The sequence below is a fragment of the Poecilia reticulata genome, chromosome 11 (genome assembly GCF_904066995.2).
Source record: "Poecilia reticulata chromosome 11, P_reticulata-male-v2, whole genome shotgun sequence".
NCBI classification, from domain to species: Eukaryota; Metazoa; Chordata; class Actinopteri; order Cyprinodontiformes; family Poeciliidae; genus Poecilia; species Poecilia reticulata.
The window spans coordinates 1,942,677-1,970,482 of record NC_088840.1 but is presented as its reverse complement, the minus strand read 5'-3'; the positions used below and the strand labels follow the sequence as shown (position 1 = coordinate 1,970,482).

Below are 27,806 nucleotides of genomic sequence, written 5' to 3'. Positions count from 1 at the left end.
GAAATTGTTACCAAGTTTGGTAACTGTGATTGTCCGAGGTCAGACAAACTGCACATATGTAAGAGCTCTGTCTCTGACTTCAGGCAGCAGTCTGCATGTTCAGGGTCAAAGTTCATGAGGGGACAATCAGAAGAAGAATGGACTTGATAAGATAAGAGGGGTTGGATGTTAAAGACAGTTCTCACTAAAAAAGAAAATGACAGCACAATCTTGGGTTTACAAAGCTGCATCTGAATGAACCTAAACGTCTCTGGAACATTGACCTGAGTTATGAGAGCAAAGCTGAGATGTTTAGAACATCAGCAAACACTGGAGCACGGTAGAGGAAGGATGATGATGTGGGCTTATCTTACTGCTGCAGTACATGGGCACCTTGTAGACACTGAACTCATCATAGAGAGTTCAATGACTTTGTAGAGATACACATTCTAGAGTAAACTGGGACATGGAAAACCCAGTGTGGACACAACCTCACATGTTTCATGTAAACACTTTTATGAGAATAAATTAGTCAAAATGCCTCCGTGATGCTAAAAGAGACTGATGAAAATGAATCTGTGCTGAGATGAATGTACCACAGAAGATCCAAATAATACTTTTTCATCATGACTAGCAGCCAGCTAAACCCTCACAGACCCTGGAGGCTCTCCTCTCTCCTCTACAGCAGCAGAACGTTTCTCACTGACACAGTGTCTGCATATTAATATTCATATATAGAAGTGTCTCTATGTATGAGACACTTGTGTTCCTAGGCACTGTCTCTGCTTACTGAGACTGAGTAAGCAGAGACAGTGTCAGCTTTTCTGCTGGCTTCACATGTGAGCTGAGAATCAGAGAGCTGACACACACACACACACACACATATATATATATATATATATATATATATATATATATATATATATATATATATATATATATATGTATGTATATATGTGTGTGTGTGTGTGTGTGTGTGCGTGTGTGTGTGTGTGTCTCCTGTCTGTCTCTGTGTTGCCCTGCGACAGACTGGCAACCTGTCCAGGGTAACCCCGGCTCTCGCCCGGAACATTAGCTGGAGAGGCACCAGAACCCTCCTGAACCCACTGAGGGACAAGGGTGTGAAGAAAATGGATGGATGGATATTTTTATTATCTAAACATATCAGCTGTTTCTTTTGTTATTCCTTTTAGCTAAATAATTCAGAGCCATTTTAAAAGGTTCAAAGAGCCACCTGATGGTCTGGAGCCGCAGGTTGCTCCACTGAAGCTGCTGATAAACAGCAGGTAAGATACTGACTCCTCTAATCTCCTAACAGAACCCTGTTTCCGTTCATCTGACAGCTCATTTTAACGCACTCAGCTGGATAATACTGAATATACTGTTGTATATTCATAACAGCTCGGTATGTAAATAATATCCTAATAAACAAAATAAAATGTACATGTATAATAACACCGCCCTGCCCTTCCCCGTCCCCTCTCATCCCTCCTCCTTCCTCGTCACACCTGAAGCCACGCCTCCTACGGCAGCCGTCCCGGAAAGTAAGAAAACTTGGCTTCAAAATAAAAGCCTAATTGGAGCATTTGTGTGAAGTATAGATTTAATCCAATATGCACAGATGTGAGCCGACCAGATGTCTGGAGTGTTTGGTGAAAGGCTTCCAGCTGTGCGGCTTCATGCAGCTGCCGCGGCTCTGGCTGTCTTCCCTCTGAGGCTGATGCTGCTCCAGACCGGAAGCAGGCAGCGGCGTGATGCTGCGCGATTGATGCCAGGCTGTCAGAGGACTGGGTGTGTGTGTGTGTGTGTGTGCGTGTGGAGGCTGCTGCGTGTTGACACACAGGGCAAAGTTTACTGCCCACTCTGGATTTCACATCCCATCTCTGCGTCAGGACGCGCAGACCGGCTTCAGCAGCGCGTGGTGCGCAGAATGTAGCCGCAGTTTGTGGCGCACATTCTGCCCTCCCAGGTGTCCTCCTCCTGCCTTACTGCCCACTCTGCCCCTCTCTGCACCGAGCCATCCGCCGGTGACCCGCCGGAACCAGCCGCCATGGGGGGGAATCTGGGCTGCCACCGCTCCATCCCCAGGGACCCCACTGACCTCAGCTGCGGGAAGCGCAAATTCAGCGCCGCGTGCAATTTCAGCAACATCCTGGTCAACCACGAGCGGCTCAACATCAACACGGCCACCGAGGAGGAGCTCATGACTCTGCCGGGAGTCAACCGCTCCGTTGCGCAGAACATCGTGGAGTACCGAGACTGCATCGGCGGCTTCAAGAAGGTGGAGGACCTCGCTCTGGTGAGCGGGGTGGGCGCCACCAAGCTGGAGGCGATCAAGCTGGAAATCTGCGTCTCCTCCAGGACCAACTCCTCCCAGCATTCCCCGTCGTCGCTGCGCAGAGACGTGGAGCACCAGCCCTGCACCGGCATCAACATCAACACGGCCACCGCGGCGCAGCTCATGAGCATCCGCGGCCTGACGGAGAAGATCGTCGGGAACATCGTGGCCTACAGGGCGGAGTACGGGCCGTTCCGGAGCATCGAGGACCTGGTGAGGGTCAGTCACGTCAACAGCTCGCTGCTGGACAAAATCCGCTTCCAGGTGTACGTGGAGCGCTCCAGGGCGCCATCCACCAACACCAACGGAGGACTGACCGGCACCACCAAGTCCCAGCCGAGCCCAACTTCATTCAGTCTGAAAAGTGACGACCTGGACCTTCCTCCGGGTGGACCGGCGCAGATCATCTCAGGGCGCCCGAACGTGGACCCTCCGCTCGGGCTGCGGGACGGGAAGCCCGCGGTGCGCCTGGCGACGTGGAGCCTGCAGGGCTGCTCCTGCGAAAAGGCCAACAACCCGGGGGTCAGGGAGGTGGTGTGCATGACCCTGCTGGAGAATGAGTGAGTAACGGTACAGCACGGCTCTGCAGCGTCGCTTCATAACGCTGATTAAAAATGAACACAACCAGCTGATAATGTTAAATTTACATGTAATAACAAACGCAGGATTCTAACAGTTACTTATGTTCTTCCTGTGATATGTCCCTTTAGTTTATTATTAGGTTGGATTCTATCTGCTTTTTATTTTGTTTTTGTTTTTTTACATAATTTTCCGTCCCACAGAAAAACACATCTACCCTCTTTTAATACATTTTTAGGTCTATCGTTATTTTAAATTCTCAAAAAAATGGTGGTTCTTTATAAATGGCGGCAAATTATATCTGAAATTATAATTATATTATATTATGTTTGTTTGTTGTTTTTATTTGGTTTTTTTCAATCGTTGTGTGACATTTGCAGAGGTTTTCAGACACATTTTAATCCACTGGTCTGCCGGTTTAAATGGCTCTTTAGGCCGAAAGGCTGCAGAGGCTCAGAATCTGAATGCACCGATCAGGCAGTTCATGCCGGTCCTGATGTGCTGCTGGCTCATTCATAGTTTGAAATTCATCAGAGAATGAATGACAAATTTATCTCCTAGCTGCTGTTTATTGAGGCGTCTGTGGATCAAAATATTGAATATTCTTTGTTTTGATGCAATTAATAAATAGGATAAAATCACATTTAAACCATATTTAACCAGTTAGAGTCGATCAAAGGGAAATAGGCTGATTCTTTTCTTTATGTGCATCACCATTTTTATAGCTGGTCGCCTCTATGTAAACTTGACAGAATCAATTAGAACTTTTCCAGATTTTATTTTCATAATAATCTACAAATCTGAAAACAGAATATTTATTGAATTTTTTCTTCTATCTTAATGTGAACTGCAGGAAATTTGGGTGATTGGATTATTTTATTCCAGCGGACACAGTTTGACCAATGTCTACAGCAAAGAAAAATAGAAAAAAAAAGAAAAAATGATAATATGAACTTTGTTCTGTGGAGCGTCCCTACGTGTTTCAGAATGTGAATGCTGAATAAACAGGAAGTCATTCACTTTTAATAATCAGCTGCTCAGTAACCAGGACAAGCCAGGCTGAACGTAGCGATTTCAAGCTGCTGTTGTTATGTCTCATCTTCTACTCCTGGTTTTGTTCATAAACAGCAATATGTTCATCAGGTCTCTCCAGATCACACTAAAACTGCAGACATCAAATGAAATCCAGTTTATTTTTCAAGATGTGATGGTGTTTCCGAGTGCAGCCTGAATTCAGGTTCTCTTATTCATGTTTCTACGGCCTGACCGGTTGTGTGTAGGTTGTGGCCAGAATGGTCCAGGCAGCCTGATCTGATCAGACTGCAGTGATGATCCTCTCATCCACGCTGCTGCTGCCAAGCTCTTCCCTTCCTGGCTCCAATCATCGAACTAGTTAGATATGGGATTTATTACACCTCATTTATCAGGAAGTTACCTGACCTGACATGGAATTAGAGCAGGTAGAGGTGAAACAACAAACGGTACCAGGTTAAAACAAACTACACCTGGACAGCACCGGTACCTGGCCCCTGGCCCCTGGCCCCTGGCCCCTGGCCCCTGGCCCCTGGCCCCTGGCCCCTGGCCCCTGCCCCAGCGCTGGGTGTCCCTGCAGCCTGGTTCAGATACTCCCTGAACAGGACAATGAAGGTGGAATATGATGTGCTTTTGGTTCATTCTGGTGAATTCTCAGTGTTTCTCAGGGACTTCATTGTCATCCAGCAGGGCAGCGACGGTCATAGAGTGCTAGGTGTGACCAGAGTTTGCTAGCCAGTCCCACAGCTGGGAGCTGAACTGCTGAGCCTGAACCTGTTTGGGAGGCAGGAGGGGTGAGGAGAATGTCACCGAGACTTGTTCTCACAGGAGGATAACTGTCTTAATCTGGGATATCATGTGATAGAGAGGAGTTTCTGTTTGTCTGAGAGAATTTCACATTGCTGTGGCTCAGGATGACAGCTGATACTAACTGCTCTCACTGAAGGAGAGTTTTGTCGCCTGGTCTAGAGCTGCTTCTATCTGTGTTTTTCTTGCCTTTGTCTTGATATCTGAAATCTGATCTTGACATCTATTAGAAGTGGAGGAGATCTGGATTAATCATTCCTCTCTGTCTGGAGGGCCACTCTGGGTTTGGTGGTTACCAGGACAACAGGCCTTGCCTGATAGCGTTTGTCCTGTGTACCAGTAGGTTCAGTAAAAAAGAACTCTTGATCAGTTCCTCCAGGATTTCACAGTCATTTTTAGATTTTTTTTTTTTTGCAATCAAAACCATTTATTTTGTGGAACTACCGTAATTTAGAAACATTTGCAAGAAATGTAGTGATATTTTTTCCACATTAAACCCCATCCAAAGTCAACATATAGAATAAAAAAAGAAAAAAAAAATCAAGTCGACAGATTACACACAAAGTTTTAATCTTTTAAGAAATTAAATCCCTCAATTTTTGTTGCTCGTCACATGGATCCCACTTGCAGGTGGGAGTTAGCATCACTTAACGTTAATGTTGTAAAGTGTCCTTAGGTGTTTTGAAAGGTGCTGTCAAATAAAATGCATTATTATTATTATTATTATTATTATTATTATTATTATTATTATTATTATTATTATTATTATTAACACCAATGTTTCTGACCATTTATACTGAAAATTTACAAGAAACTCACAATGATGCATTAGTGACAATACATGTGTGGATGTGAATTCTTGGGGATGTAGGTGACAGACATGTTCCAGCCAGTCAGCCTCTCATGTTGAGCTTAAGTAAGGTGGGTGGAATCAGCTAACTCAGTCACTCAGTCTTTGGTTACCTAGCAACAACTTGTAACTTGCGCAGCAGCAGTTTCACGTTTCGTCAATGTGCCTCAACTCCTTAAACATAAAACATAACCGTATGGTGTGAAAAGAAAAAGCAGCTCTGGGAATAATGGTTAAAACAGAAAAGGTTGCTTTGCAGTTTGGAAATATTTCAGAGATTTAAAACAAAAAACTAATAAAAAATTATAACTCATAAAATGCTTATGCAATGATACCTGAGCTCTATACAAACCTTTGGGGTCAATTAGAGTACAGCTTGTGAACTATGCCTTCATGTCCAACATCAGTGTCTGACCTCACCAATGATCTCAGATGGTCAGACGTTGTTATAAACACACAGCTAAATCAGATGGAAACCTTCCCACAAGAGTTGCATGAAGCATCGTCGCATTAAAATGTGTCCATCAAAAATGGAAATAACTCAAATTCATAAATGTGACCCAGCATTGTGTCATTCAAATGAGGATGGTTGGTAAAGGCAGCTTCCTGGTTGTGTTGCAGAGCAGTTTTGTGTACATAGCCAGGTACAGGCCTGCTTATGAAGATGAACAAACAAAATGACTCATTTAATACAAATATTTACCCTCCTCCTAACATCACACTGGCTTGGTGATTAAAACCATTTTTGAATAAGTTGTGTAGAAGACTAAGAAGGAAGGAAAATGTTTTTTATTCCTTTAAGTAAAAATTCTTAACATTTTTGACCTCTTTAACTCGATTCTCTGTTCCTAAAATCCAGTAAAAAAACAACATTCAGAGGTCACCGAATTAGTAAATGGAGCCCTTACAGGTGGACATTTGTTGTATAATTTTTTTGTGATAAATCTGTTATCATGATAAGAATTTTGATTTCTTGTTGTCATGATAAATGTCATGACAACAAGTAGTTTAAAACCTGCCAAAACTGTATGTATTGTTGGGATTCATAGTTTTCCTGTTTTCTCCACATTATTCAATGAGAGCATCAATAAAATATAAAATATTAAGTGCAATCACTGTGCAGTTTAGTGATACAAATAAGATTTCTTTAGAGGTGGATTTGTGTTTGTGGCGCAGTCACAGCCTTACAGTTACCTAAAAAAGAAGCAATAAATAATTACTGTAACATTTATCATTCTCACATTACTATCACAAAATATTGATTCATGTGTTAGAATGGTCCAGTCAAAGTACAGCTCTAAATCCAACTGAAAATGGAGCAAGATTTGAAAACTTGATGCTCAGATAAACTCCTCATCCATTCTGACTGAGTTTATCTCTGGTCTCTGGATGTGAAGATCTGTTAGAGACAAAGACCAACTGTAGTGTCAGTAAAGCTGGTTCTGCACAGTATTTGCCTTAGAAAAGCACACCACACCATTCAGGATTTTACTTGTAAAAGCACCTCATTTCCCTTCCTCTTCACTGTTTTATGTTGGTCCACAAAGCTAAATCACAATTAAATACCCTGAAGTTAAAACACTTTCCCCAGGTAGTGGAAGTTCATTCTGAGGCTGAATTTAAAGTGATCAGACTAAAGCTGAACTAAAACCTCTAAACCAGGAAGTATTCAAACCTACTAATGCTGAGCAAAAACTCCACCATTAGAGATTAACATGATCAGATAATGTAGACAAGCAGACGGACAGAAGAGCAACTCAGCACTTCTTCAGGTTAAGGTTCCATATCCTAGAGATTCATTAGCAGGTCTGCTGTCCTCAGTTTGCTCACTCTGTGTGAGAAAGACCCATCCTAGTCACACACACACCCACAAAAACATGCACACACACAGGAGCTCAACTATTTGTCCTCTGGTGTGTGACGTCACACACTCGGTTCAGGCTGGGGGTTCAGAAACATCCTGAAAGCAGCGAATAAACTCAGACCTACTGCATGAGGTCAGTAGTCAGGATTGGCGAGACCGAGGGTGTTCAAAGTAGGGCTCAGGGGCCATTTGAAGCCGCTGGACTGGTACTCCAGCGACAATTCAAGAATTAAATTAAATAAATTAGGACAAAATTCCAACTTTTAAATTAAAATCTCTGCAAAAATGTTAGAAGCAACAGAAATCAATAATCTTTTCCAAGCTTTCTTCTTCCCTTCTTTCGTCATGGTAACCACATTTACTCATGACTTCAACATACACGCAGCCAAATCTGCTTTTAATTGCTGAATTAAAACTTGGCGAAATACAGCAAGGGTTTTCAAATGTAGCACATCGATCCTGTTTTATTGTTTTCTTCAATCAAACTCAGAATAACAAGCAAACTGAAAGCTTTTCATTTAATAAGGAATCATGCAGAAACCATTTGAAGATTTAGAACTATGATCTCGTTCCTACAAAAAAAATCTCATTACCCTATTTGTTTACTTACAATAGTTCATACTTAGCTTATTGTTGTGCAGGTAAAAATAACACAACTTTTTGGTGAGTTTAGTTTTTAGAAACAATATTTTCTTGGCCCTAGAATACTTTTGGTTCACGTGCCTAACATTTTGGACTCCCCTCAGTGTGTCAGCTGCCTGCTGTGAGGCTCCTCAGGGTGTTTCTGACATGAACCATGGAGGGCGAAGACTTGAGTTTGGATCATGGAGCAAAGACGTCACCATCGTCTCATCAAAGCCGCCTGCTGCCACAGCCTGTGGAATCATGGGAAGTCGCTCCGATATTAACGCCTTCCATCATGTCTCATCTCGTCATCAGACGTTTCTGCTTCCGTCATGTTACGTTTAGGAGAACCGACTCCTGGGCCGTCACGCAGAGTTCTGGTTTCTGGAAATATTAGTTCTGTTTTTATTTGAATCTCCTAGACAGAGTTCAGATCCGGCTGAACAGATGGTTTCTCTGACTGGACTCACGCTGTGTACATAACACTGGTTGTGATCCGGTTGGAATGAAACTGGCCAGACTGGCTAAACATGCTGGCGTTCTGCTCACTCCCAGTCTACCTGTGTGAACACACACAGTAGAGGGAAGTGCTTGTTTATTTGAAGGACACACACACACGCACGCACACATACACACATTTTTATTGTAAACCTGACTGTTCTTCTAGTTCCTTTGTGTTTGGGATTAGGACTTTAATTTTTTTTACCTATCAGATTGTGTTGGACTCATTGCCTTCAAAATGACTTGTGATGCATAAATGATGAAGGTGGATTTTATGATGAGCATTGTTGCTCATCTGTCGGCTTCACATTCATGATTTTCTACATCAGAGAATCCAGAACTTCCCTGTTGCACTGGAATCTGACTGTAGAGGTCACCAAAAGTCACTGAAGGTCACTAAATTCATCATGTTCAAGAAAGCAGCATAACCAACTGGAAGGAACCATCAGGAGATGGTTCCACTGGGGTCATAATGTCAGTGACTCAGGTTGCTTGTAGGGGTGAAATTATGCTGACCAAGGGGCCCAAAGTGTTGCAATATCCTCCAAACCATGACAGCACCACCTGGACCATCCATGCTTTCATGTTGTTCACACCAAATTTGAACTTTCTCTAATTTTGACGTTCGGAGATGATGTTCTGCGTACCTTAGCAGTTAGCAGTGTTTACTGGAGTAAAGTTCACCTTTCTGTCATCGTAAACATTCTTCTCTGACCACAGAAACCCACGACACATTTTTGACCATGCGACGTTCTGCCCTCTGTTTCATTTTTTCCCACAATTCTCTGTGAGCCTTAAAGACGGTTGTGTGTGAAATTCCCAGGAGATCCACAGTTAGTGAAATACTAACATTCTGTCTCTTCCCCATTCTGATGTGCAGCTTAACCTTCAGCAGGATGGGTTTTTTAATCATGTCTAGATGCTGAAGAACATGGATGTGTACCTTATAATTTGCCCTATGAATTTATGATTAACTTTCTGATTCCATAACTCATTTTCTACAAGGTATCACAAACGTTTGACCTACCAAATAGTCCTGTGTTTTTTTGCTTTCTGTTTTTCCAAATATGCTGCAAAACCTTGTGAGCTTGTCTGAAGTAAACCAGTAATCCCAGTTTGTCCGTTCCAGATTGAGTTAGCCAGTTGGGAATGTTTAGAGAAGTGTCCGACTTGAGGTTCTATTTTCAGGTTGCAGCTCTGACCTGACCCATCTATGGCTGCTGTAAAGCTGTTGTAAAGCTCTTACATGTTTCCCTGAACACAGAGGCAGTGAAGTGGAAGGGAGCTCAGTCTGTCTGGGTTCAGCCTGTGGTGTTTGTTCCTACAGTCCCACTGTTTGGTGGCGAGTACAGCATTACCTGAAAATGTATTTAATCTGATAGGAACACAAAGGTTCCTATCAGAGGTTTACAATGGCACAACTGGGCTGAACTTCCAATAATTAATGAGCTAAACATTTCTCGTAGTATGCGTATAAGGTTATACATGTGTCAGGATGCACTGATTGCAGTTTTCTGGCCGATCTCGATCTTTAAAAAGCCTGAAGTGCTGATTCTGATTTTGGCCAAAACTGATTTTCTTTTTGTTTGAAAAGTGGCTGCATAGTGACAGAGTCACTAAGCTGTCCACAGTGGGGTGAGTGGTGTTAGCCGCATCGGTGCAGATATCACCTGGTGTCATCTGCACCGATGCGGATGACACCAGGTCATATGCATCGGTGTCAGTCAGTCCTCTCTCACAGCAGAACAAAAGAGATCAGTGACTGATTTTCAGACCTTTGCGGAGGTAGAGAAGATCAGCTGATTACAGATCAGCCAAAACTTATGCTGATCTGAAGAGAAACTATGTCAGAAAGGCTTTTTACTCTGGAAGGAAAGCAGTTTCCAGTTTCCTACAGAGCAGTTATTTGTATATGTTGAACAATCAATATAATAATTAACCAGTCACAGTGCTAAGAGGAGTTGAGCTTTTACCCAGCTCAGTGACCAGTGTGCGGGGTCACACTGGTCACACTGAAATGGGTGTGTCTTACAGGACACACTCATCTCTTCTCTGCTGTCTGACCGTGACATCTGCATCGCTCTTCCTGAACGCTGAGCTACAGGATTGTGGGAGAGTTCAAAAATAAAACGTTAGGAGGAATATGCCCAGGATGGGTCACCTGGGTCATCTGTCTCAGATCTTGAGTTTTTATGCACAACCAGGTTTGGCTTCTGTGTGCTTGAGCCAGGCACTGTGCAGATCTGAACACAGAAGCAGCTACTTTCCAAATGAACCTTGGTTCCATGTTGGACAATCAAAGCTGAGTGTGTTGGCCCTTTGGACTGCAGATACCAAGGAAGCATTGATTTTTCTACCTGCAGGTCACTTTACAGTTTAACTGTAAACTCATCAAACCAGTGGTGTCCAAAGTGGGTCCTGGAGGGCCGGCATGTTTTAGTTCTCTCCCTGGTTTAATGATGGCTCATTTTAAGAACAAGAAGGCTGTTATTAACACCAGGGAGAGAATGAAAACATGCAGGACGCCGGCCCTCCAGGACCCACTTTGGGCACCATGACTTAAAGCCTTTCTCTTTTTATATATATATATGACTTATTTTTTATTGAAAATGAGCCTGAATATCCTCAGAGAAGCAAAGGAAAAGGATATTACACTTTTTTAGGATGGCTCCTAATGGCAACATGTACATAGAAGGGATTCATTGTTTATCCCGCTTCAGCTTTTCACTTTGACTAATACTTGTGGTTATACTATGCATTGATTTCATATAACAGAATGTGTTGCATTTAATGGAAGGAAACTCTTCAGAAGAGTCAGTAGGTTGTGTGAAGTAGAATATTCAGTTGTTTGTGTTGGGAAGGGAAGGCAGGACGGCTGGTGGAAGCTACACATGTTTCTTTAATCACATGGCAGATTAACCAGACTGCAGAAAGAGGAAAACAAGCAGGACGTTAACTCTCCAGCATCCTGCTGAGCATTTCACAGCGTCTTTTCCAGCTCCTGCTCGCTAGCTGAGCTCATTCAGAGACACTCTGCTGAGCTGATGTGAACTGTCGGGTGCTTATTCGGAAATTTCCATTGGTAGAGCATTTTAATGTGGGTGGACACTGAGTGAGGAGCATTGCCCTGCAGGCCCTGCCAGACTGGAGGCATTCTGACCAGTCAAGCACTCACAGTCCTATTTTGTATTAAACAATTCAGGCTTATTTTCACAGTAAGGTCCAAATACTAATTAGTACAGCTAGCATCAAGACAGAGAAAAAGAAAGAAAGAAAGAAAGAAAGAAAGAAAGAAAAAAGAAAGAAAGAAAGAAAGAAAGAAAGAAAGAAAGAAAGAAAGAAAGAAAGAAAGAAAGAAAGAAAGAAAGAAAGAAAGAAAGAAAGAAAGAAAGAAAGAAAGAAAGAAAGAAAGAAAGAAAGAAAGAAAGAAAGAAAGAAAGAAGGAAAGAAAGAAAGAAAGATGGAACATGTGAAGTGGCAATGAAAAGGAGTCATAATCATAAAGAGATTATTTCAGAGAGCAGCTCTCCCCTTAACCCCTCCACTCCGCTCCTTCAGACTAGCCAGCAGTAATTAAGCAAACACCTGGTGGAACTGCTCATCTGCAGTTACATGTATTGCACTGAGCTACTTCTCAGTTCAACGCTGGTAAAAACATTGTTAAAGGGTTAATAGAGGCATGCTGTGATGACTTCCTGAAGGAGGAGTTTCAGAAGAGACAGAAGTTTATAAAGAGACAGAGACCCAATTTTAAGGCACTAAATTACTAAGTCAGGTTTCTTTTAAGTCATGATTGATATTTGTATCATTTTTATAACAACTGAAGGTAACATAGTTACTTGATTGTACTATAAGGAGACCCTGTCTAACCCTAAACCTAACATGAAGTCAATTCACAGCTTTGTCCCAAACCAAACTCCTAACCCAAAGCTGCACTGCTTCTTCTGGATTCTGGACTTTGGGCCCCACAAGTAGCAGGGGGTCCCCACAATGTAGTATTTGTTGGAAAAATTGTCCTTGAAATGTGTCAAATACAAGGACACACACACACACACACACACACACACACGCACACACACACACACACACACACACACACACACACACACACACACACACACACACACACACACAAGCTTGGTCAAACATGTAAAAGCAACAGGCAACATAAAATAAATAAAAAAACTGAAACTGACTAAATTAACAGGTTGACTACCTTAGTCAACCATGTAAAAATAAACTGTAACAAACCTTTTAAATGATTCAGAAAATGCAATTAGAAATTCTAAATATAATGTAAGATAAATAGTAAAGTATGATGTTGCTCAAAGCATAGCGTTAGACTAAATAGATCTGCCCTCTTGGATCAGGCACGTTGTGACTGATACCCCATCTAGGATGTTTTTTCAGCATAGCAACCGATACATACATTAATATGTATCGGAGCATCTCTGATTTGCTTTAATATCTTATATACGACTATTAAAATACTTATTTCATTAGTTATTATTATTTTCTAAACAACATATTGGAAATCTTTTGGTCTTACTTTTCAAATTGTCATGTTAGAAAACGGATTGTAACCAAACAAGCAGCTAATAAAAACAGCAACTCAGAAACCAACGAGAAGGCATGGAGACAGTTGAAACTTATTGCAACTAATCTAACCTCTCTACTGTTCCACATGTGGACGCTGACTAACATCAACATTAATACCTCACATAAACATCTTAGTTCACCTAAACACATACAAGACGGGGCAATGGACCTGCATTCAGGCTGCTGAACAACCTCAGTGTATGAAATATGAGGTTGGTGAGATAACAAGGAGACTTTACCTGCCTGTCACCTGTCAGCAACTTCAAACACTCTTATAAAGAAGCATTATTGTTGTTGGCTGAGGGTCAAAGGCTGACCTGATGTAGCCGTGCATCATCAACACACCTCCATCTTGTCCAGAGGTCAACAGAATGAGCTCTGTATGGAGGGAAAAAATCTGACCCAAGGCATACTCTGACCCAGAGTATAGTCAAAATAAAAAAACTTAAAATGAACATGAACATAGTCAAGGGCGAGCAACACACACACACGCACACACACACAGAATTTTATTACATGTAACTGCTCTGTTGTTATTTCCTGAAATTGAGCGTTTTTGTCAGGACTTTAAGTGATTGTGATGCAGAAGAGGATCTAGGAAAGAGGAACAACTCCATGTGAGTCTGAAGCTGAAACCTTCTCATCAGATTAGTGTGTGCTGTCTGGGCCAGCGCGGCCCAGACGATGCGTGCACAGAACCCAGCAGCTCATCTCGTTGCTTATGCAACTTTGTGTTTGTCCTCAGGCTTGCTGTAATCTGGCATGTACTAAAGCAGACATTTGATTTGACTTTACAGCTCTGTTTATGTCTCTGCAGCATCAACAGATATTAGAAATAATCAGTTGTTGTCAGAGCGACGCTGAAGATAAATCTACTTCCTGTTGGTATTTCATGTAATCACAAGATTTGTGTGTGCGTGTGCACGCGTGTGTGTGTGTGGGGGGGGGGGGTGCGTTTTTGTGTGTGTAGGTGCGCGTGTGTGTGTTACAGTGTTTATGCCAGCAACTGATTTACAGCTGACTCATTCACATCAGTGTGTTACTAGAATACAGCAGGTCAGCTGACTGAAGCTGTGAGTCTGACAGATAAAACGATCAGTGTGGTGTTTAGTTGTGTTTGTTTTATGGTTTGGGTCTGACCCAGCCTCAGCCGAACTGAAGCAGGAAGCAGGAACTTCTCTCTGCTGCAACGGGAGAAACATAATGACATTCTGATTCATTCGACCAGGTTTGGTCTCTGAGAATGAGTGGAGCCTCTGGGCCCAGTTACATGTGTGTGTGTGTGTTTGCGTGTGTGTGTGTCTGGAGGGGGTGCGTGCGTGTGTGTGTGTGTGTGTGTGTGTGTGTGTGTGTGTGTGTGTGTGTGTGTGTGTACAGTCGTAATAGAAGCTAAGCTATGCTAGTTATTAGGGGCTACATTTCACCAAGAGAACAGACCCTTATGTAACCTGATTTTCTGATTTCAGATTAGATGCTGAGAGGTGAACCCAGTTCAGTCATCATCTCCTTCTGCAACCAACTCAGTTCCACTGTGTTGCAACGCTGTAGATCCGCCAGACATTTACTGCTGCTGCAGGAGCTGTGCATGCTGGGCTGTGTAAACAGCCTCCAGAACTGTAGAAGAACGAAAACATTAGATTCTCACTTTATCCCATTTTTCTCCTCATCTTTAAATGCAGTTTGTTGAGAAAGTCAGAGCAAACGACTCACAGAGGAATGCTTCTGCCTTCATGACAAATTGCTTCACAAAGCACTTCCTCTCTTCACGGCTGAATGGAGTTAGAGGAAAAGATCCAGGGCCGCTCAGAAATTGACTGCTTTTTATTGTGCTGACCGTTGGTTTGGAAAATGAGGTGGAATGGTTTACAACCTAAAGGTGCAGACCTAAATTAAAGGTCTGCACCTTTAATTTAGGACTCCCCTCTGTTGTTCAACAACAGGCCTGGTTTGAGTATTTAATAATAAATACCAGACATGGTTAATAAATTGAGTAATTTACATCAGAATAATCAAGTTTGGATGCCAGCAGATTATCAGAAAGAAGAGACAAATAGTTACAGTCTCAGTTCATTTGTTATGAAAGCTTCATGAGGTTTAGGTAGGGTTACAAAATAATGATATCTGATATTAATATTAACATTAAAAAAAATCCCTTCTCACCCTCCGCGGGTGGTTTCTCTCTCTCTGTCTCTCTCTCTCTCTCTCTCTCTCTCTCTATATATATATATATATATATATATATATATATATATATATATATATATATATATATATATATATATATATATATATATATATATATCGACCACATAAAGCGACCACACCACTGATCTCACCATTGAATTTACAGAAACCAGTGACCTGCTGGACAAAATATTATGTCTGATTTATGCTAATATTACACTATATGAATGTAAAAGTTTCTCTTTCTCTCATTGCAGGATCAAGATATTGGCGGTGCAGGACCTGGTGGAGCGGGAGGCCCTGGATAAGGTACGGGTTGCTGTATGAAGACATGCTAACAGTACAGTATTCATGGTAATGTGTCCTGGATGACTCCGTCAGTTAGCAGCTCTGCTGATCTACATCACACATCAAACTGTTCATTCAGGTTGTGGAGGCTGTGGTTCCCACTCACAGCTCCCCAGCAATGCCTACATTACCCAGCCACCCACTATAGAATCCTTGCCATTACACCATCCCAGAGGATTGTGAGCCCCCTCTTCCCTGCTAGAGCCCTGTCTCCCATGGCAACTCCGGAGTAGCATGTCCAGCTCTCCCACAGTTGATTCCAGACCCCAAGCTGTGTATGGAGGTGAGTCCTGCTATTTGGTAGTTGGTACCAACCTCACACACCAGCTCTGGCAGGTTGTGCTGGTGTGTGTTGCCATGCCAATGCTCCCAGCCTCACCAGCAGCTGGTGGGCCCTCATGGAGGGGCCTTGCTCTGGGAGCCAGAGCGCCCCCATCAGGCCTGACTTTCCTCTGGGTCAGGTTCAGGTTTTCTTTATATTAGTTCCATCTTGCTCCAAATCTCTTCCAGACTCCATCAAATCATTTGTGGTGAGAAAACGTCAAAGCTGAAGACTCAACGTTTTATGTCTGCTCAGACAGACAACCAGAGAACATACGCAGACAAACACAATCACTAATATTTGGATAATCTTCTTTAGTCACATCATTCTCTCCAATTATGGAATAAATATGTAGGTCATCTGCATTAATGAACAAATGTTGCTGCCTCCATAAAATGTTGAGAGCTTAAAAGGCCAATTTTAGCAGCATCACATGTCCATTCTAAGCCTTCCCACACACACAGACATACATGCATGCACACACACATCGCACTCTGGTAATGTCACTCTGTCCTAGACACTCAGTGTAACCTTGGCTGAGAAATGAGTGCTGTGTGTGAGGGAAGTAGGTCAGCATCGGTGTGGGATGACAGCGAGGCAGTGCAGGGATGGACAAGCTTCAGCTCACACTCATGTTGTTTTACCTCCACCAGCCTTCACCGCTGCCGTTTTTAATGTCTGGCTGCTTGAGAAGCGCAGATTATATTCAGAAAAAAAAGTTGCTTCTTTCTGCTCCATTGTTATGTCAACTTTGTTGAGATCAGTCACACACAGAGTGAGTCTGCTATGGACTGTTGTCATCTCTCTGCTTGGTTGCTCAGGAAGCTTCTGTCTGTGGTTGGGTGTCTTCCTCATTATTACTCATACTGAAAAATAATATGAGAGTATAACTTTAGTTATGCTCACACAGCAGCATAACTAATGTAATTAGTGGATAAACAAACAAACACACACAAGCCACTCCTGTTGTGTACCACCACAGCTCATGTTCATGTTTGGCCACTGAAAGTTGTGAAGAAGGACAAACAATGACAACGAGTCCGAACCAAGGCAACACAGAACAATTAATCTGGGACAATGACTGCACTGGTGTCTTCTTGTGAACTTCCACAAGCTAATTCTTTGTTCTCACAAGAAAACAAGAACTGTGATCTGATGGAATATTTTTCAGCATTCATCAGGATTGCTGGTTCTTTCGTTCATCAGTGGGGATCCAAAAAAGTCCTGCTACCCAAATTCCTCCATCAATAGAAATGCTTAAAGATCCAGATGTTGCTACCAAGACAGAGAACAGTGATATTTGCTCTGCTTAGATCACTGACTGGCTGGAATCTTTGTGTCTGGTTCAGTTCTGTTAAATTAGAGGATTAAAAACAAACAAACAAACTTGCTTTTCATTCTCATTTCTTCATTCTCAGGAAGCCTTTTTAATCTTTTCAGCAAAATCTAGTTGAGACATTTAAAAGGATAAGGTTAATAATGTGATTACCCTCTCTGGTTTGGAGTTAGTGCTGGTTAACTCATGGAGAGATGATGCAGTATTAGCATATTTGCTTTATCACAGCCCATGGAAGTTAAAAATTCTGTGGGTTGGTCAGAAAAATACCCAGGAATGCCCCTTTAATTGAAATTCATCTTGAAATCTTCAAGGCTTCACCCCAAAATCCAACATGGCTTCCTTCTTTCATAAAAGGTGTTGGTAGCTTATGTATCTTATGTATCACATGGAATCAGAGAAGCAGTTCAATCTGCATAACAGCTAGTTTTATAAGTACAGAATCCAGATAAAGAAGGTCACTGTTTTGTGATGCTAACAGTTGTTAGAATTATTAGCGGCCAGAGGAATCAGCAAATCCTGCTAATTTTCTGCTGTCTACCTGAAACCCTGTTAAAGTGGATGTTATTAGACTTCCAACTTCAGAGTTAAACAGAACCAGTCACTGGTTCAATGCTTTTAATATCCCTGTCTTTTCAACAGTCATATAAATCAAACATGAAAAGCTGGGCTCCAGAGTAAGACATGAACTTGGCCCAGTCCAGTCCAGCCCAGTCCAGTCCAGTCCAGTCCAGTCCAGTCCAGTCCAGTCCAGTCCAGTCTAGTCCAGGTCTCACAGTAAAACATCCTGGGACTGCTGGGCTGCCTGCCAAGACGCTGGCTCCATGCTGTGTGTGCACTTTACAACACTCAGAGTGAATTATGAGGCTGTTTTGTGTTTTGGCAAAATAATACTTGTAAGTGGTTCACCTTTCTGTTCCCGACAGGCTCAATGGCCCCTGGAGATGATGCCTGAGGGAAAATCCTGTTTCAGGTTTCAACCTCCTGGGAACTGAAAATTGCTTTGTCATCGGTTTTATTACTTCCGCTGTGACAGCTGAGTGAACGCAGAGTTCTGCTCATCTAGCCAAAGTTCTGTGCTGCTGGACAGAACTGCCTTTTGGATCAAAAAATTCCAACCTAACATGACCCTCTTGTTTTCTATCTAAGAAGTGAATTAAGCTAATTTTAACTGGTTCCTGTTACCTTTAGATTAGGTAGACAAAGCCTGGTTCATTTGTAATTAGATTTTAGCAATTTAAAGTCCAACTTTGAAGTCAGAAAAATCAACCTTGCACAAAGCTGAAACTCTGTTACTAAACTCAGTTTGGTTCCTCATTAACCCAATGTAACAGCTGCATCCAGAAAACATTGACAGCTGCAACAATATAAAGATTATTTTTTTTGTTGATTGTATTTCATTAAATCCATCACACTGTTAGTAATATATAACTTTTACAAAGTATTTTGCATCAAATGGATCAGTGCTGGTCAGAGCTTCAGTGGTCATATATGGTCCAGTTGACAGCAAGACAGAGATATGGAGCACAAATCATTATGATCAATGGGATAGATCACTAAACAGGCATAACATTATGACCTCTTGTCTAATTATGGAATGGTCTCCTTTTTGTTGACAAAACAGCCTCAACGCATCCATGGTATGAACTCCACACCTCCATGAAATGCCTGTTGTACTATTTGGTGGCAGAAACAAGTAATACATCTGTTGATGGGCCCCTACGTATGACACCCATATGTCCATCTGGACTATTGAGCCCACCTGAATATAACCCACTGCTATCAACTCTATACACATATAGGCCACACCTGTCTATAAGTGTGGCATATATGTGTGCAAGCAGCTTGTGTATGTAAGCTGCTTACGTACATGTTGCAACATGTACGTAACATAATATGTTTCACTTTTAATAAAATACTTACTGGTAAATGCCAGACAGTGCCTTAACACGGCTGCTTAATAAAAAAAATACAGTAACCTACCAGGAAAAGTTCTTGGTTGCTGTCTTAACCTTCCTCCTGTTCACTAAACCACATGCCACACATGCTTCTCGGAGGACTTCACAGAGGAGTGTAAGTCAGGAACGGCGGGGCAGAAACTCATGCAGTGTAAACCTGGGATCACACACACTCTCTGTCGTTGTCGCCCTCAGTGTCACTTTCACCTCAAGGCACATTCTTGTGCTGTCCTCTTCATCACCAGCAGTGCAGCCATTTGAGACCCAATGGGTAAAAACCATACAATGGCCAGAATGTACAGATCAACGCGTGTGGAAAAAAATTAACGGCTTACAGTATTTGCTAAGCAATATTAACAGGTGAAAAATCAGTCTTCACTTCACCCATCATTGGTCATAATGTTTTGCTTGTCTGTTCTGATAATGGGATGACTGGATGAGGAGCAATATATTCTTTACAGTACAGTAACGGTGGGATTAATTATCTTCCTGACAGCTGTTGGCTGTTAGAATCCTGCAAGTTGAAAGCTTCTCTGTTCATTGTGTCCACTTCAGGCTGTGTGCTCAGCTTAACCTGTAGTGTTTGTTTCTGGTCTCTCAATCCAGGATCCCATATCAAGACAAAGCATGTTGTTGTTGTTTATTTTTAAACAATACATAAAACAATACATCAGTTCCTCACGTGCTGGACTCATGCTGTAGCATTAGCTATAGCATAGCCTTCAAACAGCCTCATATTAGCTTGGGCCTTCACAGTAAGGACCCTGATGCGTGTGTGTGTGTGTGTGTGTGTGTGTGTGTGGGTGGGTGGGTCCATCTGAACTTCCTGGTGTTCCACATGGAACTCTCACTCTGATTGACCTGTAAGCCTTTCTGAACATGTTTATTCCGTTGTGCTGTGATGGAGGAACTGCTACCTGTTCTCTGGGACATGACTGCTGATCAGCCCAGTGTTCGCTCATGTTAACATCAGGAGCTTCCTCTCCAGCTGTGTTTGCCCTGAGGCTGCCTGGATGAACTCCAGTAACCTCACACCAGGCTACTGGAGTTCACTGAACTCTGTATTGTCTCAGGAGCACATAGCTGACAAGCAGTTAATCTGCCCCCTAGTGTTGAAGCCAAACTGTAAAATGCTGCACTTTATCTGTCACATGGCTTTGAGTTGGTGTTTAATTCGTTGATAACTGTATTTTTCATGCTTTGTACTCTGTGACACAACTCATAACATAAGACCTGTTATCAACACATGATACAATGTTACCTTACATGCATTAACATCTCACCATACCGCCTATGCTTCTCGGGTCTCTGAATAACGCAGGGCATGGGTATAAGGTCGAGTTAAAATACAGTAGCTTTCAGCTTCCACTGTATATTAACACAAAAATATGAAGCAAACACAAAAATATCCAGCTGCCAAAACCCTGGTAAAAAAAGAAACAGTTAAGTTGTAAAGTCTTGTATTCCATGTTTTGGTAAGCTTTAGTTATTCTACATGTAGTGAAATATCTGACTGGATCATTAAGACTAAGGTAGCTTTGCTTTTTTTTAATTTTCAGTTTAAAATGAAGCTCTTCCCACTGGAAGAGTTCACTGATTTGTCTCCAGATACCATGCCGGTAGGAGCTGTTATATCTGTGTGTGGTTCTGACTCAGTTTCCTGGATGTTTTGTTCCAGTTCTGTGTGGAGTTAAACCAAGGAACCCTGGCCAGCGTACGGACATGGAAATGGCCCCGAGGCGTGTGGAAAAGCATAGTTTCTGAGAAACCCACTGGACGCTCCAGCAAGGTATGGAAGTCTCCATATCACAACCCCTGATGCTCCGAGACATGAACACCTACAGAAAGCAGAACATCTGATCCAATTTATCAACACAGAAAGCAGTGTGGGAGCAATTTAGCTTTAAATGGTCACATTGCTTCCTCTAACAAGCCAATGCTGTGTGTTGATAGTGGAAACCTCCATTTGAAGTCATGTTATGAACAAGAACTGGGTCAACCTTGTGGTCATGAGCTCCATCATGAGAGATGGAGCTCATGATGGTTGATATGACAACAAGAGTTAGGCATGGTTAACTCCAACAGTCTGATGGGAATGATGGACTTTTGATCGTTCAGAATTTGCTTTTAAACAACTTTCTGTTTTGCTCTCATCAGTGTTTACTGATCAGGGTTTACATTAGCATCAACAATTCCATTGAGTTGCTGATCAAGGCATTCTACTAATTAACACTCATTTGTTTTACTCCACCACTGTCTCTATGACCTGGTACATTTTGTGGATGGTGTGTTCACTGATCAAAAAAAAATAGGATTTTTAAAATGTCTAACCACCTGGTCAGTCAGTGCTGATCAGGCTGAAAACACTGAGCAGCAGGTTTGTTTTATTAGCAGTGGATCTTCAGGTAAAACTGAGCCTGTGATGGCTGAGTCAGCATGGTTTACCTCTGAAACCCCAATCTAACTCTCTCTGCTCTCCTGGGATCGTCTTTGGTGGGATTTTTCTGGGGGGGTTTTCATCATTTTGTTTTTGTTATTTTATTCATTTATGACAAACATTTTATATTTTATGTTATGGTAATGTTAATGCAGTAATATATCATTAGAAGACATCTGCTATACTGCAGAGACATAAAGGAGAGCAGACTAATACCTGGGGAAAGCAATTACTGTAAGTAAGAAACACATAAACTATTTATGTGTCTGACTTTTAGTGTTTATTAATCATAAGTATATTTTCATATTCCTGCCTTAATTAGTTATATATCAATACAAGTGGCAACAAAAAATAAATAAAATCATATTTGGATATTTTCGTTTCAAGTTCTAGATGAGCAGCTGATCTGATTTTTTCTTTACACAAAACATTATTTTCTACTTTGTTTTTTTATTATTAGCATTTCTGTTCTGTTCATCCCTGACCCCACTAAGGGACAAGGGTGTAAAGAGCAGAAACTGGATCAGTGACAGAACAGTGACAGTAGGTCCAGTGTGACAGCATGCTTCTGTTAGCAGCAGCTGACTTCTCCTGTGGTTGAACAGAACTATAAAATCTATCATTTATGTTCCCATCAATTCCAGGAAAATGAACTGAAAATGTTCTCCTTTGCATTAATGTCACTTTGGTTACAGTTTTGGTCAGAAGTTAGCGTGAGCATCATCGCTTTAGGCTTTCAATCATTTATCTTAAACGTTTCTTGAAATGATTATAATTGATCTGGTTATAATTATATAATGATCAACTGATAAGAATTAGGTGTTTTATTTTCTGCTCCTGGCCTAACATCTTAACCAGGAATGCACCGATTGCATTTTCCTTTTGTCTGAAAAGTTGCTAAATCATTCGGCAGCAGTGAGGTTACTGTGACCTGGTGAGCCGGTCTGTTGGTCATCTCTCTCTCACAGCAAAGCAAAAGGAGACACTAGGGGGTTTTGATGCTTTTGCAGAGGAAGATAGTAATAGAGAGGTGTAAATAGGTTGCCATGGATTCTAATTAAAAACTCTGTTTCTCTTCATTCTCTATTTGCAGGGAGAGAGTTACTCCGGCTTTCTGTGGGACAGCTCATCTGGAATTGATCTGAAGGATGCTGTGGTTCTCGACCATCCTGTCGTCAACGGCAATGGAAATCATGCACACCCTCAGCTCTATCTGGCACACTTTTTAGTAAGTTGTATTTAGCAAAAAAAAAAAAAGAAAAGACTAACACACGTTTTTGAGTTTGAACTGGAGCTGTTTGTTTTGTGAAGCGCCATATGATGAAGTTGCGAGTCTAACTATGAAGCTTTTGGGGTTTCTTTTATTCTCACTAATATGAATGTTGGAGTCATTTGGAGCTGGTTCACAGAGGCAGCTGAATCCCAGCATGTCCACGACTTAATCTGCATAGGGGGAATCTAGTGATTGATTTAAAAAAAAAAAGGTCAGGAATAAAGCATGAAAAAATTATTTAGCAGTAATTATCTTTAATCTTCCAAATAGCTAAAAGAAGAAAATGGAGCTCTGCTATTAAAGAAACAGGCTGCAGAAAAAGAAATGATTGGGTGAGTGTGTGTTTTTTGTTTGCTGACTGATCGTCCCATTCAGGTTGGTTCTGTGGAGCTGACGGTGGTGAGCATCCACATGCAGAGCACCGCCTCAGCAGGAGAGTCCAGCAGTAAAACCCACCAATCAGGCGAAGACAAGGGGCAACACCTCTCTCCCAGCATCCAGGAAACACTCAGAGGTCAGTCTGAACTCTCCCAGAACCAGATCCAAACAGCAGCCTCCTTCCTGTACAGAGCTGATCCTGCTGCCATGGCTTCCTCTGCAGGTGAGAAGGAGCTGGTCATACTGGGACACTTTGGCTCATCGCCACAGAGCTCTGAGTTTGATGTCCTGCGGAAAGAGAAGCTGTGTCCTCTGGTGCTGTCCAGCCAGTTCACTAACATCAGCACCCGCTGCCCTCAGGGCACGCTGTGCCTGGATAACATCTGGATCAGCCGCTCCCTCAAGAAGATCTACTCCGGTCAGTTCTTCTTCCATGCGGCTTTCATAGTGACACAGTGTGAGGAGGAAGTTATTACATATTAAAATGTAAATAATTAAATATGATTAAGAAGTTATTATTTTTGGACCTAAAGAGGAGTGATCTAAAGTCAACGCACAGCTTCAGTTATTACAACTAAAACCGAGCGATCATACCCGAAACCTGGGAGTAGTGATGGACTCTGACCTGAACCTTCAGAGCCACATAAAAACAGTCACAAAGTCGACCTTCTATCACCTGAAGAACATCTCCAGGATTAGAGGACTTATGTCTCAACGAGATCTAGAGAAACTCATCCATGTATTTATCTTTAGTCGCATTGATTACTGCAACAGCGTCTTCACAGATCTGTCCAATAAATCAATAAATCAGCTGCAGCTCATCCAGAACGCTGCTGCTCGCGTTCTGACTAAAACCAGAAGTTAGAGCACATAACACCAGTTTTAAAGTCCCTACACTGGCTCCCTGTAGCTCAGAGAATAGACTTTAAAATACTGTCATTAGTTTATAAATCACTGAACGGTTTAGCACCACAATACATTAAAGATCTGCTGTTGTATCAACCTTCCAGACCCCTCAGGTCTTCTGGTTCTGCTCTGCATCAGAACCAGAACCAAACGAGGAGAAGCAGCATTCAGCTTCTACGCACCACAAATTTGGAACAAACTTCCAGAAAATTGTAAAACAACTGAAACACCGAGTGCCTTTAAATCTCGACTAAAAACCCAGCTGTTTAGTGTTGTATTTGAAACATAATCAATTACTAATTTAATGATGGCACTTGACTTAATGTAATGTTTTGATTGTTGATTCTATGTTGCATGACTCTGCGTTTTTGTGTTTGTTATGATGTAAAGCATTTAGAAATGCCTTGCTGCTGAAATGTGTTATGCAAATAAAATTTGATTGATTGATTGATTGATTGATTGATTGATTGATTGATTGATTGATTGATTGATTGATTGATTGATTGATTGATTGATTGATTGATTGATTGATTGATTGATTGATTGATTGATTGAAAATTCTGGGTTGAAATAATGAAACATGACCACTATCTAATTTTCACAAACTTTGAAAGACCTTCAGAAAATCTGCAGAATTACTAGAAAATGTGGCTCCTTGGAACAAAGAAATAATTGTTTGCTCATGTCTCTCTGACACGTCTTTAGCTTCTTCGTTTTTGGGTTTTTGATCTTAAATCTGCTCCTCTGGCAGGTCACTGCATGGTGGTGCGGGAGGGCTTGACTAATCCCTGGATCCCAGATAACTGGTCGTGGGGAGGCGTGGCATCAGATCACTGCCCGGTGGTGGCTGAGTTCTACATCAACCTGTCTTCTAAGGAGATGAGCAGGCCGGCCATGGCAGCTGTGGACAGAGACATGATGCCCAAACATGAGCGATGACAGTGGTCACGGTTAAGACGGCGAGTGGGCGGGCCATCTGGCCTGGATGGACCCTGCTGGAGCACAGCTTCCCCATGAATGTGAAGAAGTACAGAGACGCCTTCTGAGTTTCAATATCTATCCTAGTAACTGCTAAGTCATTAAGCCATAAAAATGTTCAAGTCTATGTAGACAATGTACTTTAAGAAGAAATGTGCCAAGCATTTTCTATGTGTAAATAAAGAGAAATGATTAGATCTTTATATCATATCTGGACTCTTTATGTAATGTTTGTCTGAATGAGCCTGCTGCTCAGATCAGTAAACTTTTCCTCATCTCCTCCTTTGAGGATGTTATGATCCGTCACGCAGAACTTAGGGCTGCTGCTCTTAAGCATTGAAGCACAGCTTTTAGACCATGTTAGCTTCGCAGTACTGTGGAAAACAGAAAATGTAGTGCAAGGAACTACAAGTCCAGCTAAGCCTCATCAGATCTTGGGACTTAAAATCATTTTGGCTTCATGTGAAGATCCATTCAAAACTCAATAACTAAGTTATCAATCACTGTGTTTATCAGTTGGAACATTAGTTTGGATATGAGGTAATTATCACACCAAGAAGAAGTGCTTGTGTAGTGCAGGTCATCTGCAATGTTTACAATTCAGAGGCACTTCTGTTTCATTCCTAAAAAATAAACCTTATCACGAGCTGCAGGATCCTATATGAGCCTTTGGAAAATATATTTGCCTTCATATGCAAGTCAGCTCGATTTTCATCTCCCTTCAGTTTTCCATCTCTGCTTTTTCTCATTGAGATAGATTTCTCTAAACAGTAGAAGGAGTTGTGAACGATGACATCCACTTTATGTTGTGTTTTAGAATTGTAGTCTGCCTGCAGTTGAGCATTAGCAATTGGGTAAAAGCTGATCTAATTATTTAAAATATCAACAAAGTCCACATCTCCAGAAACCAGTCGTTTCTCATTAGCCGAGGGTCCGGAGTATCTGGACGAAACAAAGCGAAGGAGCTGCTTTTTACCAGACTATCAAAGTGTATAATAAGTGTAATATAAGATCTTCATTTTCTGCTGTTTGGTCACCATAGAGATCTGCTTCCATCCCACACCAACCCTCTGCTCATCCTGCTTCACCACATCCATGAACCTGCTCTGTGGTCAGCTTCTGCTCGTTTTCTCCAGCAGTGACCAACGTCCAAACTGTCTCCGCCTGTCTAAACGTCTCCAGATCTACCTGCTGTCTTTTTGTTAGGTCACTATTTCCAAACCTAACACCATGCTAGTACTCACTATCATCTCGTAAACTTTCCCTTTCATTCTTGCAGCGATCATTCCTGACCCTGGTCTCCTACTGCCAGTACGTTGTTCTTCATGTCTCATCTGCACTGCCCTTGTCTTTGGACGGCTGGCTTGTTCATCACAACTACTAGAAGAAAGAAAAAAAGTGGCTCAGAGCAGAACTCACCACCACCTTCTACTACCCCTAACACACTCCTCACTACTGTCTCACCCTCAGATACTTTCCTACCACACTTTACTTCCACATACATGACCACAATTCTTTCTAATTGAAACAGAATGATTCAATTAACCCCTGGAAACAACCGTTGCCTCTGCATTGCTGTTTCTAGGCCAGTCATCCATTCTATCATCTAGCCCTTTTAACCCTTAGGGTCACCAGGGGCCGGAGTCCATCTCCAGCTGTCACTGGGTGAGAGGAGTGGTACAGCCTGGTTCACCTGTCTACTCCAGATGACACACACAGGACAAACAACCAGACACACAGACATGTCTCCCAAGAGAGACAATTTAACTGACGGTGAGGAGAAGCTGAACTCCTCAGACAGAACTCCTGCCTGCATTGGAGATAAAATTCAAACTCCACTCAGAAAGACCCAAGTCAGGATTCAAACCCTGGACCTTCTCGCTGCAGTGCTGCACCATTTTGCCAGACCGGGCTGTGTTTCTGAATTGCTGACCACTGAGGGTCAACTTTCATTTTCAGTTAGCAGCAGATCTTTGTTGTTTAATGTTTGATAATTAAATATTATTCTAAAGATTAGCCAAGAAAACAATGCTCAACTATATAGGCTACAGCTGTTATCTCAGAATATTCTGAGAATGAAACACTGATAAGCTCAGCTATAACATCACATACTGCTCCTGCATCAGAGCTCTAAACATGTCAGAGGATTTGACCCAACAACGCATACATCTGCACCGGTACATCAGACCTTCACTGTCTTATATAGGACCCGTCAGCTGCTGAGTTCATGGTTTCTCATCTGACAGATAAGGCCCATGTAAAGGGAGCCACCTAGTGGGCCAGATCAGTCATTTAGAATAGTTGTCTTTAAACAAAACAAGCACTGCAATAAAGTGAGGATAATACAAAAGCATGGCCTTAATGGATAAAATCAACTGCTGCCTATAATGGAACCAGTGGTTAAAGTGACAGCTTTAATATTTCACTCTATGTCATGTTAAATAAGGTATTTAAGTCCAGTTTATTTATATAGAAATGTTGCCACAACACTCATTACAAAACAAAAAATCTAA

At 42.0% G+C, this 27,806-nt stretch overlaps 1 protein-coding gene across 1 annotated transcript; it reads left to right on the top strand.

Annotated features, from left to right (window-relative positions):
* The first annotated feature begins 1,759 nt into the window (after window positions 1-1,759).
* Window positions 1,760-25,496, top strand: eepd1 (endonuclease/exonuclease/phosphatase family domain containing 1). The gene is made up of 7 exons (XM_008421247.3): window positions 1,760-2,877; window positions 15,615-15,666; window positions 21,000-21,110; window positions 22,852-22,986; window positions 23,407-23,545; window positions 23,633-23,827; window positions 25,067-25,496. The coding sequence occupies exons 1-7, from the start codon at window positions 2,030-2,032 to the stop codon at window positions 25,252-25,254; spliced, it is 1,668 nt and encodes a 555-aa protein (XP_008419469.1). The 5' UTR covers window positions 1,760-2,029; the 3' UTR covers window positions 25,255-25,496.
* Window positions 25,497-27,806: the final 2,310 nt, after the last annotated feature.

Coding starts and splice junctions, on each gene's coding strand:
- eepd1 (XM_008421247.3), top strand. CDS start 2,030: ATGGGGGGGAATCTGGGCTGCCACCGCTCCATCCCCAGGGACCCCACT. Junction 2,878..15,614: donor ATGACCCTGCTGGAGAATGA/GTGAGTAACGGT, acceptor CTCTCATTGCAG/GATCAAGATATTGGCGGTGC. Junction 23,828..25,066: donor CCTCAAGAAGATCTACTCCG/GTCAGTTCTTCT, acceptor CTCCTCTGGCAG/GTCACTGCATGGTGGTGCGG.